This window comes from Terrapene carolina, unplaced genomic scaffold, assembly GCF_002925995.2.
Source record: "Terrapene carolina triunguis isolate 2854851 unplaced genomic scaffold, T_m_triunguis-2.0 Scaffold130, whole genome shotgun sequence".
In the NCBI taxonomy this organism is placed as follows: Eukaryota; Metazoa; Chordata; order Testudines; family Emydidae; genus Terrapene; species Terrapene triunguis.
Window position 1 is genome coordinate 18,475,664 of NW_020664481.1, and position 13,949 is coordinate 18,489,612.

Sequence of the window (13,949 nt, forward strand, 5' to 3'; positions counted from 1 at the left end):
TTTGACCTAAAGGAGAATATTCAATATTGGTCAGCAGTAATGTGGAATCCTGCTTCTAGGCTCTGGCCAGTGGAGGGCAAACCTGCCGGAATCCTGCTTTCTCTTGCTTGGCTAGCAGCCTCCTCAGTCTTCTGTGCCATCCTCAGTATACCTCAAAGGTGGTAATATGGATATTTTCACATAGCTCAAAAGCAAATTCTGAAAAGACTCCAAATTACTGATGCTCCTTGAGTTGTGTTTGATAAATATTTCCCGTTGGAGATAAAACAAGAAAATGCACTGTGCAGTTATACTTTGCTGCCAGCGTAAGACATCAAAAGCGGCAATTATAGATCCAAAAATAAACCTGGAGCCTCGTATTCAAGAGGTGATTACATCTGCCTCCTATAAACTGTAGGGCACAACCAAAGTGCACGCTCTCTTTTGTCAGGCAGCTGGGAGCTCTGAAGTTCCCACTTGCTAAGTCTACAATACCAGCATGCCTTTCTTCGTCGCCTTCAGACTGCAGTTTGTGGAAAGCATAGTAACCCTTGCTGGCCACACATTGAGGAATCTATTCTTAAAACATAATGCAGGATGCATTATAAAATATTAATTCCTTTCAGAACCCACCCAAGGCTCGTTTCGGGGTACTATTGCCATGTTGTATCCCTACGTCTCTGTCCTGCACCATTTTAATGTGTTTCAAAATAATTTCCAAGTGCCAGATGCAGAGCCATGGACGTGAGACCTCCTTCCAGAAGACAGGCATATTTAGGGTCAAGTGACTTGGGCCAGGAAATAAAGTTCAATCTCTTACCAGCGGACTTGTGTGTCACATGTTTATTTGAGGTATGGCCAGAGATGGGTGAAAGCATCTTCTCAGCGGGCAAAACCATTGAAGCTGTCAAGAGAAATCCCGCCTTCTCATCTTGGCAAAACAAAGTGAAACCTCTTTTTCCCTTTTGTGTGTGTATATATGCACGCATGGCAGTGATGAAACCAAAAGGCAGTTTCTTTAGATGAAAAACTTTTTTTTGCTCTTTTGTTATCCAAGCAGCAGACTTAACTTGGACACATGGAGGTCAGATTGAAAATGGCAGTATTGTGCTATCCATCCTGTGTCACTTTTCACACAGCAGCAGCATGTTGAAGTCCAGTGCAGCACTATATGTTAGTTATTAATCACATTTATTACAGTAGCACCTGAGGGCCAACCAAGAATAGGGTCCCATTGTGCTAGATGCTGTACAGACACTGAGTAGTAGATGGTCCCTGCCCCATAGAGCTTTCAATCTAAATAGACAAGACAGACACGGGGTAGGGAAAGGGACAGAACACACGGGCATGTGTGGAGTGAAGATGAGGCAAAGAGACAGTGGAGGAGGGGGAGGGCGAAGATGGGAGCAAACAGCCATTCAGCACAGGGCAGAAAAACTCCAGCCGAAATGATGGAAAGTTCTCTGAATGTCCAAAGGTCCCTGCTTGTGCGGCTTCTGGTCCTTGTGTCTGGCTCCTCTCCTGCAGTTTTTCCCGCAGGCCACATTGTGGGGGTGGCATGGGAAGACACCCTCTGGTTCCTTGGACCCACAGATTGGAAGGGTCTCTCCAACCCAGATCTGCATCCAGGACATGCTTGGGGGAGGGTTGGCCCCAGTTGGACTCCATTTTGCCCCCTGCTCCCCAGTGCAGCAGTCCTGCTTTGACTGCTTCTGGTCCCACTGGCTGGAGTCTTACATAAGAGACTCCTGCCTTTATATACATGTACCTGTCCAGATATAGTTGGGGACAATGCCTTGAAGCTGTTCTACTTTTTATCAGAAGATGGATAAAGTTCATTCATTGAGCAGATAGGCACAGTAGTCCATCCGCTTTAGCTCTGTCAACACTAGCCCCAAATATGTCCCTGCTTTAAACGTGCAGCTTATGACACGGCGACAAGAATTTCATGGCAATTCAAAGGATCTCTGAGCAAAACCCCAGGAGTCTATTGATCAGAAAAAAATCTATCCTCAAAACTGCAGAGGCATATGGTTCTTAAGTGCGATGGAAAATAATTCTTGTTATTAAGGCATATGAAAGGGCTTATGCTCAAAGGTTTTGTCAGTCTACAATTTATTTCTCATCACCCTCCCTTCTCCCTCATCAGGAATGTAAAAATTCTCATCTAAATCCCCACACAAAGAAAAGGGCCACATTTTCTCAAACAAGCCCCTGAAGGCCACATGCAAAACACTGTGCACCTGGGTGGAGATGGGTAATAATGGACACCAAACATTTACAACAGGTGTATCACATATAGAATTACCTGTTTGTGCCTGCATTTTACATGAGGAAGTTAAGGTTTTTAATGCCTGCCCCTAAAATATTAGAAGAAAACAAAATGTCATGATTTAGAGATGCTCAGGAGCAGGTCTTCTTAGCTAGGAACCCAGCACCATTTCTGAAATGTATTTTATGATAGAAATAATCCTTTAATACTCCTAGATGCCACACATGCTTGGAAAATCCCTGGTTTACGTAAACTTTTCTACAAGAGATTAAATCTATAAAAGCTCTTCAGACCGTCTCCTGTGCCCATCTTGCAAACTGTCATGGGTCTGTCTTTCCTATTTTGCATTCCTGCTTCCTGTCAGCAGAAATTATTAATACAGAAGTTTGCTCCCAAAATAGACATTAGAAAATAACTGAATCACTGCAATTATTTATCCTTATATAGTCTGCCCTCTCCCCAATAATGAACTAATAATTGATACAATGACATGTCTAAAATAACAGACTCTTTATTACCTGCAATGATTAAATGCTTTTCTTATTTAACTTAAAAAGGCATTAAATACAAAGTTTAGCCTCCAGTGGGTAAAAAATCTCCAACTTCCTCAGAAAATCCTTCCCAAATTGTATTCATCTTGACTTAATCCAGGATCTACTGAGTGAATTAGGCTGTATTTGTTTTGAAAATCTATTTTATAGAGTTCCAGGGACTCTGTTTTCCTTAGGAAGGGCCTATTCTGCCTTTTTGACCAGGATGCCTGCTAGCAGGCTTCAGCCTAGGTCTCTGCAGGTTGTTAATGTCGTGAGGTACCCAGCACATATGACTAACAAAATGTAAATAAACACAGCTGAGCCAGGGAGAAATTGGAAGGTTTTCTCATTAAAGAAATAAAATAAACAGATGTCCTTAAGCACTTTGGCTCATGTTTGTCAAAGGAACAGAAAACTCTTAGATGTTTGAACAGCAGCAGTGATATAGGGCCACATCTCAAGCCAAAGAAGAAGAATGGGGGGTTAGGTGGAAATCCCTTGGCACTTTGAATTAACTAATAGTCCTCAAGGGAGAGCGCTTTTGATTTGAACCTTAGCAACTTCTACAAATAGTTTTTAACTGCCAAGTAATAAAATGGCTTTTTATTCCTTCTCAGTTTGTAAAGTAGTAAAGGACAGATCCAGCCATTAGAACCATGAATCACCATCAGATTTGATTAAATCCCTATGGTGTTTCAATTGGATAGTAGCTTTGGGGGCCTGTATGAGCACATGGCAATGCACAGCACAAGCTGTTTTAGGCATAAAAGTGAAGGCAGAAAGAAAATCAGGGCTGGGATTTTGAAAGGGCCTTGTGTACAACTGGTCGGAAGTTCTTGGATGAAATATTTTTTTTCTGAAAATGCCAATTCCGTTTTGTCAGGAAGGTTTCTTAGGTCCAGGATGGAGTTTCTGGACAAAACAAGAGACACCTACCCACTCCAGGATAGCCAATAGCCCAGTGGTTAGAGTAATCACATGGGATGTGGGAGGACACCCACGTTAAACTCTTGCTCCAAATCAGGCAGAGCAGGAATTTAAACGCGGGTCTTCCACATCCCAGATAAATGGATTACTGGCTACTCTGGGGGAGGTCTCTCTCCCTTGTTTTTCCATGAAAAAATTAAAAAGATCTCAGGTTTGTCCCAATACGAAACCAAATACTGAAACCTGGAAATTCTCTGTGAAACAGAATTCTTGTTTTCTGGCCAGACTTAGTCATGAGAGAGTTAAGCATCTAATTCCCATGGAAAGTCAATGGAATTGGGCACCTAATTCCCCAAGGTCCCATTGAAAATGCCTTAAAGCTGCTGTTGGAGTAGAAATCTCAAAAGTCAATCAAGCATACAAGAGACTAGGAAAACCCAGAAATATACTGTAAGGGGTGGTGAAACTCTGGTTCAGGCTCTCCCTCAGACTTGAACCTTGAGACACTGTGGATACAGAGGATTATTCCCTACAGTATATTCCCTAGTGCTTTTCCCAGGCTAGTTTTAAAGTGTCCCAATGATGGAGCTTTCACCACTTTCCTCGGAAAGTTTATTCCACAGTCGAATAATGCTCACCAGGAAGACACTTTTCCTTTCAGCTTACTGGAATTCTCCGTTTGTTCCCTAAAGTTTCCTCAGTGTTCCTAAGTAAAGCTGGACCAAACATGCATAGTTAAACTGCAAACCACTTAGTTTCAGGGTTTTATTTTAAAACTGGAAATCTGGCCATGTTTGTCAAGGTGCAGTGAATCTAAGCTCAGTTTTGGGCAAACTTGAGCCAATGTATAGTTTTGGGTGGAAGCTGTATAAAACTCAGTAGGTTTAACCTCACTTCAACTTGAACCTGGTGATTCTAGATGAATTTCACTTTGTAATCCAGGGATCATTGTTTGAACCCAAAACACAGAGCAAGACAGCCAACCTTGCCTGTGTTATCTCATAAGATTAGTTGAAATTGATTCATTTCTGCAAAAATACAAGCTTTTGACAGATTGACATTTTCCAATGGAAAAACATTCAAATTAGAAAATTTCCAACCAGCTTTAGTATTTGCAGTGGTACAGATTACACCTGTTTGAAACTGGGGTAAATTCCTCTGTGCTTTCCTTGCCTACCATATGCTTTGCACTGGCAGTTGCTGGCTACTGATGGCTGGAATTGAGATAAATCCCCCAGGCAGATAAAGCCTGGGATGGTATAGTATAAGAAACATAGCTAATTTTAAATTCTCCCATTCTAAATAAACTAACATCCAGAAAATGAGTGTCAGGGCATAACTGTTTCCAAGGTTTTTGTTTAAAAATTAGACACAATGTGCTCTGTTATGCATTTGCAGTGGTGTCTGTTAAAATCAAGTCAATCTGAGATGCTGACTAATTCCAGAAGTTAATGTGCATCTTACATTCAAATTTACAGATCAAAACCCCTTGTTGACTTTTAGACAATATTAAAGGGTTGATGAAGATCCATCAAAATTCCATGTTCTGGTAGCAACATCAGCTGTTTTCTGAAATTTTCAGTTTTGTAAATCAGTGCTAAAATGAAATCCATTCCATTTGTCCCCAAGGCTTGTTATATGGAAGGAGTAATTATAATATTAGATTCAGTTCATTAGTCACTTTTTTTAATGTTACAGTAGCACTCAGAGACCCCACCTAAGATTAGGGCACCATCATGCTAGGCACTATACTAACAGAGTAAGAGACATTACCTGCCCTGAAGAACTTAGTCTAAATATACAAAACAGAAAAAGTGTGGGAGTAAGGAAGTATTATTATCCCCTACTTAACATGCCAGCAGCTGGGTAAAAAAAACGTATTTAGTGTCCCTCTTTTTCTCTTTACCATTCATTAAAGAAGTGTTAGAGTGAACTATCAAATAATTCTGTTTCACTGCTACTGGGAAGGAATGCAGAAAAGACCTCTAACAACTGGGACGTGCAAATTAAAAAATCTGTTGACAATTAAGATTATAGAAGCAATGAGGAACGGGTTTAGAAATTTCCCAAAATTTGGGCATAGGGAGAGGAAAATAGGTCGATGAATTCTCTTGACAAGACTATTTGCTACTTCCTTTACCAAGTATTAAATTAACAGCACCTAAAGAGTCACTTTTCTGCCCTGTGTCTGGTTATTTCAAACCAAAACTTGGAACGAGAGGCCAAACTTGGTAACGTATCATCCTCCTGTCTGAGACCTCTGCACTGAATGCAGCTAAAGCGCTAGTAACATTGCAATTGGTTTTAACTCACTTATTTCCCCTTGTGTTTTCCTCAGAGGCCTGTACGTCGGTGTTCAGTTCTTTACAGACTAGTAAAGAGTGCAATCATCCTTTCTACTGAATGGAAGCTCTCTTTAATATGTGCCTGAAGGGATTAGAAAGGCTGGGTGGGGTGTATATTAAGCCATAAAAATGAAGTGTTATGTCTATTGAGCATTCTAGTCTCACAGCAAATACTCGACACCCATACTGTAAGCAGAAGCCTGTGGAACAGGTTTCTAAACTTTACTGAATACAATATTCAGGGTTAATTGAATATAGTGGTGGAACCTCTGCATAGAGGGGCCTCCTGCTGAGAGGCAAAGGGGTGGAGAAATTTTCTCCTGCTTGCCAGCTTCTTTACCACATTCAGCTAGAACAAAAACTCACTTTACCTGCACATGTAAGATATTTTGTTATTTTGATAGCTATTCCACTTCACACTGGGAAGAGCAATGGCACATCCCCTTAATCACAAGCATGGCAACTGAGGACCAGCCTCTGTCCTGTCAGGCTCAGCTGGGAATTGTACCCTCAGCATATACAGGTCTGTCGCATCTTACGCTGGGGTTACGTTCCGCAGTCAGCGCGTAAAGCGAAAATCGCGTATAGTCAAAATTACATTGACTGTAATGGCGGGCGGAATCGCCCGCACTACAGGTACAGTATTAAAATTGTTATTTTTCTCTTTTTTTTTGTTTTTGCCGACTGCATAAAGCTGAAATTGCGCATGTTAAATGCGCGTAAGATGTGACAGACCTGTAAGGCTATCTTTTGACTTCCAGGATGACATGGTGACCTCTCCCAATACAGACACAACTCATAGGTGCACAGAAGCGTCCATTGTACTGCAAGTCTCACCTTTCCTACAGCTGCTCCTCCCCAGCCCCTCTCTAAGGCATAGGAAACACTTTTTAAAAAAACTTTATCCCACCTGTTGACATTTGTTTGTGAAAAAAATACCTGGAAAGAAAGTAAAGGGAGACCTGGAGCTCACCGGCCACTTCTGGTTTCCAACAGAGGGGATATGTTGCAGGGACTGCATGGGAAACCCATTAAGATTAAATATAAGGAGGCTGAACAGTCTGCTGGCCAGAGCAGAGGACTGAGGCTGGGAGATAAGTAGAAGCAGAAGTCCAGGCTCAGCCATTAATATGCTGTTTGACCATGGGCAAGTGATCAGTCCACCTTGTGCTGCAATTGTTATTATTATTTATTGCTGCTACGTGCTCAGTGCTTTCCAAACACTTCCAGAGGACAGTCTCTGCTCCAAGGAGCTCATTATCTAAGGAATGGCCTGGCTTTGAGTGGGATGTTCCCGCCTTATAGTTGTGACTTGGAGAGAATAACTAGGAGCTCCAGCACTAGATGTGGTCAGAAAATTTCAACCAAAACAAAGTTTTGATGAAACCTGGAAAATACTGTGAACTTTTTTTTTGTTTTGCAAAAGAGGTTTCGGTCAGCTCTACCCTACTAGTATGGTCAATGAGGTACTGCTGGTAGAAGTGTGTGCTTTTGGAAGTGAGAGAGCGAGGGTTCTAATCCCAGCTGCCCCAGTAGAAGAGGGAGATTTAATTATTAATGTGTCTGTCTAATAAGAGGCATGTTTATCTTTAATATCGATTATGGATAAAAAGAATAAATTTTAGGCCTGGATATCGGAGATTAATACTTTCTGTATTATTCAGGTATGAAATTTTGGAGCTCTACTCAACTCTGACTTGGCTGCTTCTCTCATATTTGTGAATTCAACTTGCTTAAACACTTCTGGATTGGGTTTATTATTTAATGGTTCCCATGACAGAAGTTTGGTGTGTGTTCCATTTCCCTTTTGACTTAGAGCCTGATCCAAAATCAATTTATTTCAATGTGGGTTTTTAGATCAAAACCTTGGTTAATCATCGTTTTAGTTTTGAGCCATTTTCCTTATAGAAAAGTTCTATGGAATTCAAAAGAGATGAAACCAGTAGGATCTGTAGAAATTCAATGGGGTTCTATAAAAGTTATTCAAAAAATCTTTTAGAACTTAACAACAAAGGAGAGCCTTTCTAACAATATTTTTGTATTTTGAATATCCCTTCAAATTCTATAATTCTCTATTCTACAGAATGCTTAAGAACTATCCTAGGGAAAGGTTCTCACTTTATTTTCCATAGAGCATTTTCATACTGGACAGCCTTGTGTGTTTTCATTTTCCTATTTTCTCCCCTCAATCCCTTATGCAGGCAGGTTTTCAAAAGTCCTCAGGATTACCCTAACTCTGCCTTCCATTGAAGTGAAGGGTAAGACTCCCACTGAAATCAACATGAGTTTTACCACTGAAGTCAATGGGAATAGTTATGTCCATGGTAAGTGCTTTTGAAAATCCTAACCTAAAGTTCACTTTCTTGGTTCTCCCTAACCTTCGCATATGCTCTTTCAGAATATGCAGCCTATGTTCACATAGCCTCAATTACAGCTCCCTGATCCAGAGACGAGTCTATGTTGGCCCCAGTGCGATGTGCTCCAGGTCATCTCATCTTAGTAGAGGATCTGTACAATGTAACTGAGCTCAATCACCACCATTGAATTACCTTGCCCCGACATACTTCCTGTGCCCAGGACGGCTAGCACAGGAGCTGACTTTGCACCAGCATGGAGTTGCCCTCCATTAGGGAAATTCTCCATCAGCCATTTACCACCAAAACTCAATCCTCGGTATGATTGCACAAGTTTATTTTTCTCTATCTTGCCTGTTCCTTTTCTATTTTTTGCATGCAGCCAGGTGAGAACTTACACAATGTCTGCTGCAAATTGTCTCATTCATTACATTCAGTGGGAAAAGAAACTATTCCAATTGCCCTGTACAACACAGGCCTGAATAAATCCCTGTTCGAAAATGTGTGCTTGATTTTCAGAAGGTGCTGCTAGAAGTGTTAGTGGCATTCCAAATGCTGCAGTGGATTTCTGCACCACAAACACCATTTTATATCCTTTACAAGTGTGCACATCTAACAGCGGACAATAAATCTATCTCACTAATTACACATCCAGGTTGTTATAACCATCATAAATCAAGTACAGCTGGTAAAGTAATAAAATGATGTCAAATCATATTTCTAGTTTCTAAAAAGAAATAGGATTATTTGCCAGTCTCTCAATGAAGCTGCAATGTTAAAAGTCATATGCAGAAACAGTTGTCAAATAGGTTATCCACCTTTAATTAGGTAATGATATTGTCTTTTTCTCTCTCCTCATTTAAAAATGCTTGACATTATGTAACTCAGTCATTTGAACAAGAATTTATAATAGGAAAACTGCCATACAAATAAATGAGGTATAGGCACTATTATTATTAAGTACCTGCTATTTCAGAATTCCTTAGCAGCCAATTTCAGTGTATTTCAAAGCTTCCTCTATTAATTACAGATAGGGTTTGCTAAATAAATGCCACCATCAGCTTAAACGCCAGATTTTCAAAGGTATTTATGTACCCTAAAGATGCCGACTGGGGCTAGTAGGCCCTAGGCCCTTTTGAGAATCCTACTATGTGCCTAAATACCTTTAAAAATCTAGCCTTAAGTGGCCATCTGAGATCGTTAGTGGGAAGATGCAATGCTACACTTGGAATGAACTTGGGTTAATCAATATAAAAAATCTCTTAAAAAAAAGAAATCATTTGTCTGAGATTCTTATGAAAACAATAGACCAGCAGAAAATATTACTGTGTGCAGGCTAGAGTTACTATTTTCTGGCTGCTGGATAAGTTATTTCTCCTAGGAGAAAGGCCTTGAAAGAACAACAGCTCAGTGTCCTATCTAGCAGCAACTGAACAATGCAAGCTTTTGAAGAAGAGGGGCTACATACAATATAAAGGGAAACTAAATTAAATTTTCACATGTTTGAGGGAAATACCACTGGACTTATTTATAACAAAATCTGTCTGAACAAAATGGGCAGCATCTGTTAGAAAAGCTGCCTTATTAACTGCCCCCACAATTCCCAATGCAATTTTGCTTGACAAACAATAATGTTAAAAAAATATGAATTAAATTTTACCTTCCCATATCTGGATGCAAAGGTTCCCGTGAGTAAGGAGTGAAAAATAATTATCGTCTCATCCAAATCCCACACAAACACCCGCTGTGATGAAAGACAAGGGGGAGGGAAAGAGACAAATACATTCACCCGTTAAGCATCTTCAGGAGTGCATTTAATTAGGAAAAAATATTACGTGGCTACAACTTTTTTAAGGTAACAAAACCACTTTAAACATTGATCATAGATGCCTTTTTAAGGTTGGTAAAAAAACAAACCAAAAACCCCCAAACTCTGCTCTCCGATTCCATATATGCTCTGACAATCTGCTATCCCAATATGCATAGAAATCCCAGTAGGATATTATGTCAGGAGAGCAAAATAACAGAATCCAACGCTGCCTTAAAAGCCAGAGTGCAAAATTTTGCCTATGACAATTACACTGAGACAACAATCATTTTTCTTTTAAAACTACATCAGCCGTGGTGGCTATAGGTCTCAAACATCTTGCCTATGTTTTGGCGCATACCATTCTCTAGTCTAACAGCGGATTATTTGTAAATCAACGTAGCAATTTCTCTTGGCTGGATTTACTATCAAAAGGAATTAATATTATTACCTCAATCTCATTGTCAACTGTAGGGGAAGGATCGTTGCTTCTTTTTGATCGGCCTCGTAACTTTCCATCAGACCCTCGGTGTTGCCTGTCTGTTTCTGTATCTTTTACTGGTGTGGTTGCATATTCCCCTATTGAGAGAAAAAGGGATCCCGCTGAAAGCCTAAAATTTGCAACCTTTCACGTGTGGTTCTTGCGATACTTTTATGTTATCCAAGAAGTACCTTTTAGCAAAGGCGTGACAACTGCTTTGGTATTTGGTACTTAGTTATTGCACAAACCACTTAAAAAAAAAAAAGTTTGTTCCAAAGGTTTGTGTTTGAATGGGTCAAACAATAGAAACATTTCACAAACATTTAAGAAAATATATTTTCAAGTTAAAAAAAAATACATGAGATTTCATTTTTTTGAAAATTTTCACACTTTTTAAAATCAGGGGTTTTTTTTGGTATTCTGGGGTTTCCTTTCTCCCTTTTTCTCTTTTCTATTGGAAATGGGGAAGTAAACAAAACAAAATTTCAAAACATGATTTTTTTTCCCAACGAATTTTCATTATTAAAAAGGCCATTTTTCAACAACAAAAAATAGTTTAAAAACCCAGCTCTAGAATATTCCCAAATACATGTGTGTTTTAATCCAGTTTAGCTGTTTATCAGAGGACAGAAGGTACAGCAGTTTAGAAACACTTGAGAAGAATAAACCAGAGGTGAAGGTCACTGTGTAAAGTATCAATTGATAGGATTCACTTTCATAAAACTCTCTAGATATCACTTACGTTAAATTACAAATCCTTTTCAAACATTTTTCTTGTCACCTTGCTAACTTGTGGCCTCTCAACCCTCCTGGTACAGATGCACTCTTCTTAAGGAGAGTTTGGGTTGTTCCTAACAAGCCTCTTTGAAATCACCGTTTCTCAAGTAGGCTGAGATAAGATCTAAGGAATAGAAAATCCTCCAACTGCTTTTAGAGCAATCTGCGATCACTTTTTAAAAGCAATATTAGTTTATTTTTCTTTTTGAACAACCACAGATGTTCGGATTTGTTCCATAAGTCAGCAGACCATACAATGGGCGTATATTGTGATCATCCACAAATTATGTGGTATTTTATATAAATGTTATTGCATGCCAATGAAAACTTTAGTGGAAAAGTGACATCTGAAAGCTGTATTCAGACAGTACATAGGAGGATAATGATCTGTCAGTAATTCCATAGACCGCTTGAGCCCTCAGAGTCTGAAAAGTAAGCACTCCAGGAGAGCCGAGATAATTTCAAAGGTATTGATGCCATATGTGGAATTCATAATTGACATTTAACTCAACCTGTTTTCTCTTGATTTTTTTTGAGAGAATCACTTGAATTCCTTTTAACATACTTACGAAGTCGAATATTACGTTTAGTGGTTAGAAATTAGGTAAAAACTAGAAGGAGGCTGCAAAGTTAGGAACTTTTTAGATTTTGGGTGTGTTTGGATATAGGATTTTGGGTTTGGCTCATCACTAATAAAAACTATCTGTTAACACACTAGCCTGTTGTTTAAAAGTCATGATTAATAACATTTTCCCTTTCTATACCATCTTTTATTTGGAAGTGTGAGACCACTCACACCAGGAACACATTTGAGCTATAGGAAGCAATTAAGAAATACTCATGAAAAGAACATGGCTTATTCTTATAGAGCTTACATTTTCTAAATTGTTCTCTAAATTTGTGCCTGCAGTTGTAAAGTCATCATCCTTTGCCCCCACAAAGGACATGTGCAAAATTGCAGGTGTAAGTAACAGAACTTTGCCATGAACTTTAATTTGCTAGTGTAAATTTATACGCTCACAAATCACACAGCAAAGTTGTATTATTTGTGCCCACAGATGATTGAGCCTGTAAAACAGTGAATTGGTTTTCAATAATATAATGTATCCACCTACCAGACAGTGATTCTGTGCTTTGACTAGTGATGTTGTGTGAAGACTCTTGGAGAGAGTATGTGGATGTCGGGATGGCTGAAGGACTGATGCTATTCGCCGATACATAAGGAGAGTTGTAGGAAGAGGTGTAATACTGAGAGTACTGGCTTTGAGGAAAGCTTGGATAGGACGAGTATTCCTTTGGGGGAAAAGAGACATGAGTAATCCTTCTGCATCACAGGCTTTTACTACACAGACAAGTGGGTAAGGTAATGCATGTGGCAGATACTTTCAAGAGTCGTGGGATCTGGTCACTTTTTCCAAAGAATCTTGTTCAAGTCACTTTGGTAGGTATTTCTGCTTCGCCCATGGCTGTTTCTGCTTCACTGGCATCAGCAGAATTTACAAGGCGACAGGAGTCATAACAAGCCCTGCCTTTTTCTGTGGGATTCGTTCACCACGGCTGGCCCTTTCTGAGCACAGGGTGCAGCAATTTGATGCAGGGGAGTGATGTGAACTACTGTTTCAAAAGGGACTGAGGTGAGACAGGTGGCCACTGTAAGCAGTTCTAAGCACAGGAGTAATTAAAAGAACAGGTGAAAAATGCAGAGGGGGGGAAATCACAAAAATATTTGCAATTTTCCTCTACCTGTTATCAAAGTTTTTGATCAGCTGTAGAACTGGTTACAAAATGAAAAAAATAATACCCAGCTCTTATAGAGCACTTTTCATCACTAAATCTCTAAGCCCTTTACAAAGGAGGGTACCATTATCCCCATTTTACAGATGGGGAAACTGAGGCACAGAGGTGCCGTGATTTGCTCAAGTTTACCAAAGAGGCCAGGGACAGAGCCAGGAATAGAGCCCAGGGCTCCTGAGTCCCAGTCTAATGTTCTATCCACTAAGTCACACAGAAATTTCCAGAAAATATTTAAAGTGTTTTCCAAACCATTTAGTTAGTGAATAACAAGGAATCCGGTGGCACCTTAAAGACTAACAGATGTGCCATCGGACTTTAGGTGTCTTTAAGGTGCCACCGGACTCCTTGTTGTTTTTGTGGATACAGACTAACACAGCTACCCCCTGATAGTTAGTGAATGAATCCCTAAACAATCTCCCCTTCCCAAAGGTAAGTTAACTACAGAGGTGCAGATGATCTTTGGGGGTTGAGGGAGGGGGATTAATCCCAATACACCTCACTGGAACTCAATTCCCGGGAGAGAAACATTTTAAGCAATCTTAGGCCTGAAGTTAATGGGAAGTGTCCATTGACTGATTCAGTAGGAGTTGGATCAGGCCCATCACAAAAGTATCACAATAATAAGTCCCTTTGCTGAGTTCAGCATACAGCACGTTTCTAGGCTCTCAACTGAAGTTACA

General features: G+C 39.9%; 1 protein-coding gene across 6 annotated transcripts in view; it reads right to left on the minus strand.

The window, feature by feature from the left end:
* EYA2 (EYA transcriptional coactivator and phosphatase 2) overlaps window positions 1-13,949 on the minus strand; it is a 152,660-nt gene that overhangs the window by 45,789 nt on the left and 92,922 nt on the right. For all 6 annotated transcript variants that reach the window (XM_024204433.2, XM_024204436.2, XM_024204432.2 and 3 more), the window contains 3 exons: window positions 12,591-12,768; window positions 10,669-10,796; window positions 10,071-10,154 (listed from right to left, as the gene is read on the minus strand). In XM_024204433.2, the coding sequence (XP_024060201.1) occupies window positions 10,071-10,154; window positions 10,669-10,796; window positions 12,591-12,768 (390 nt within the window). The remainder of the gene's footprint in view (window positions 1-10,070; window positions 10,155-10,668; window positions 10,797-12,590; window positions 12,769-13,949) is intronic.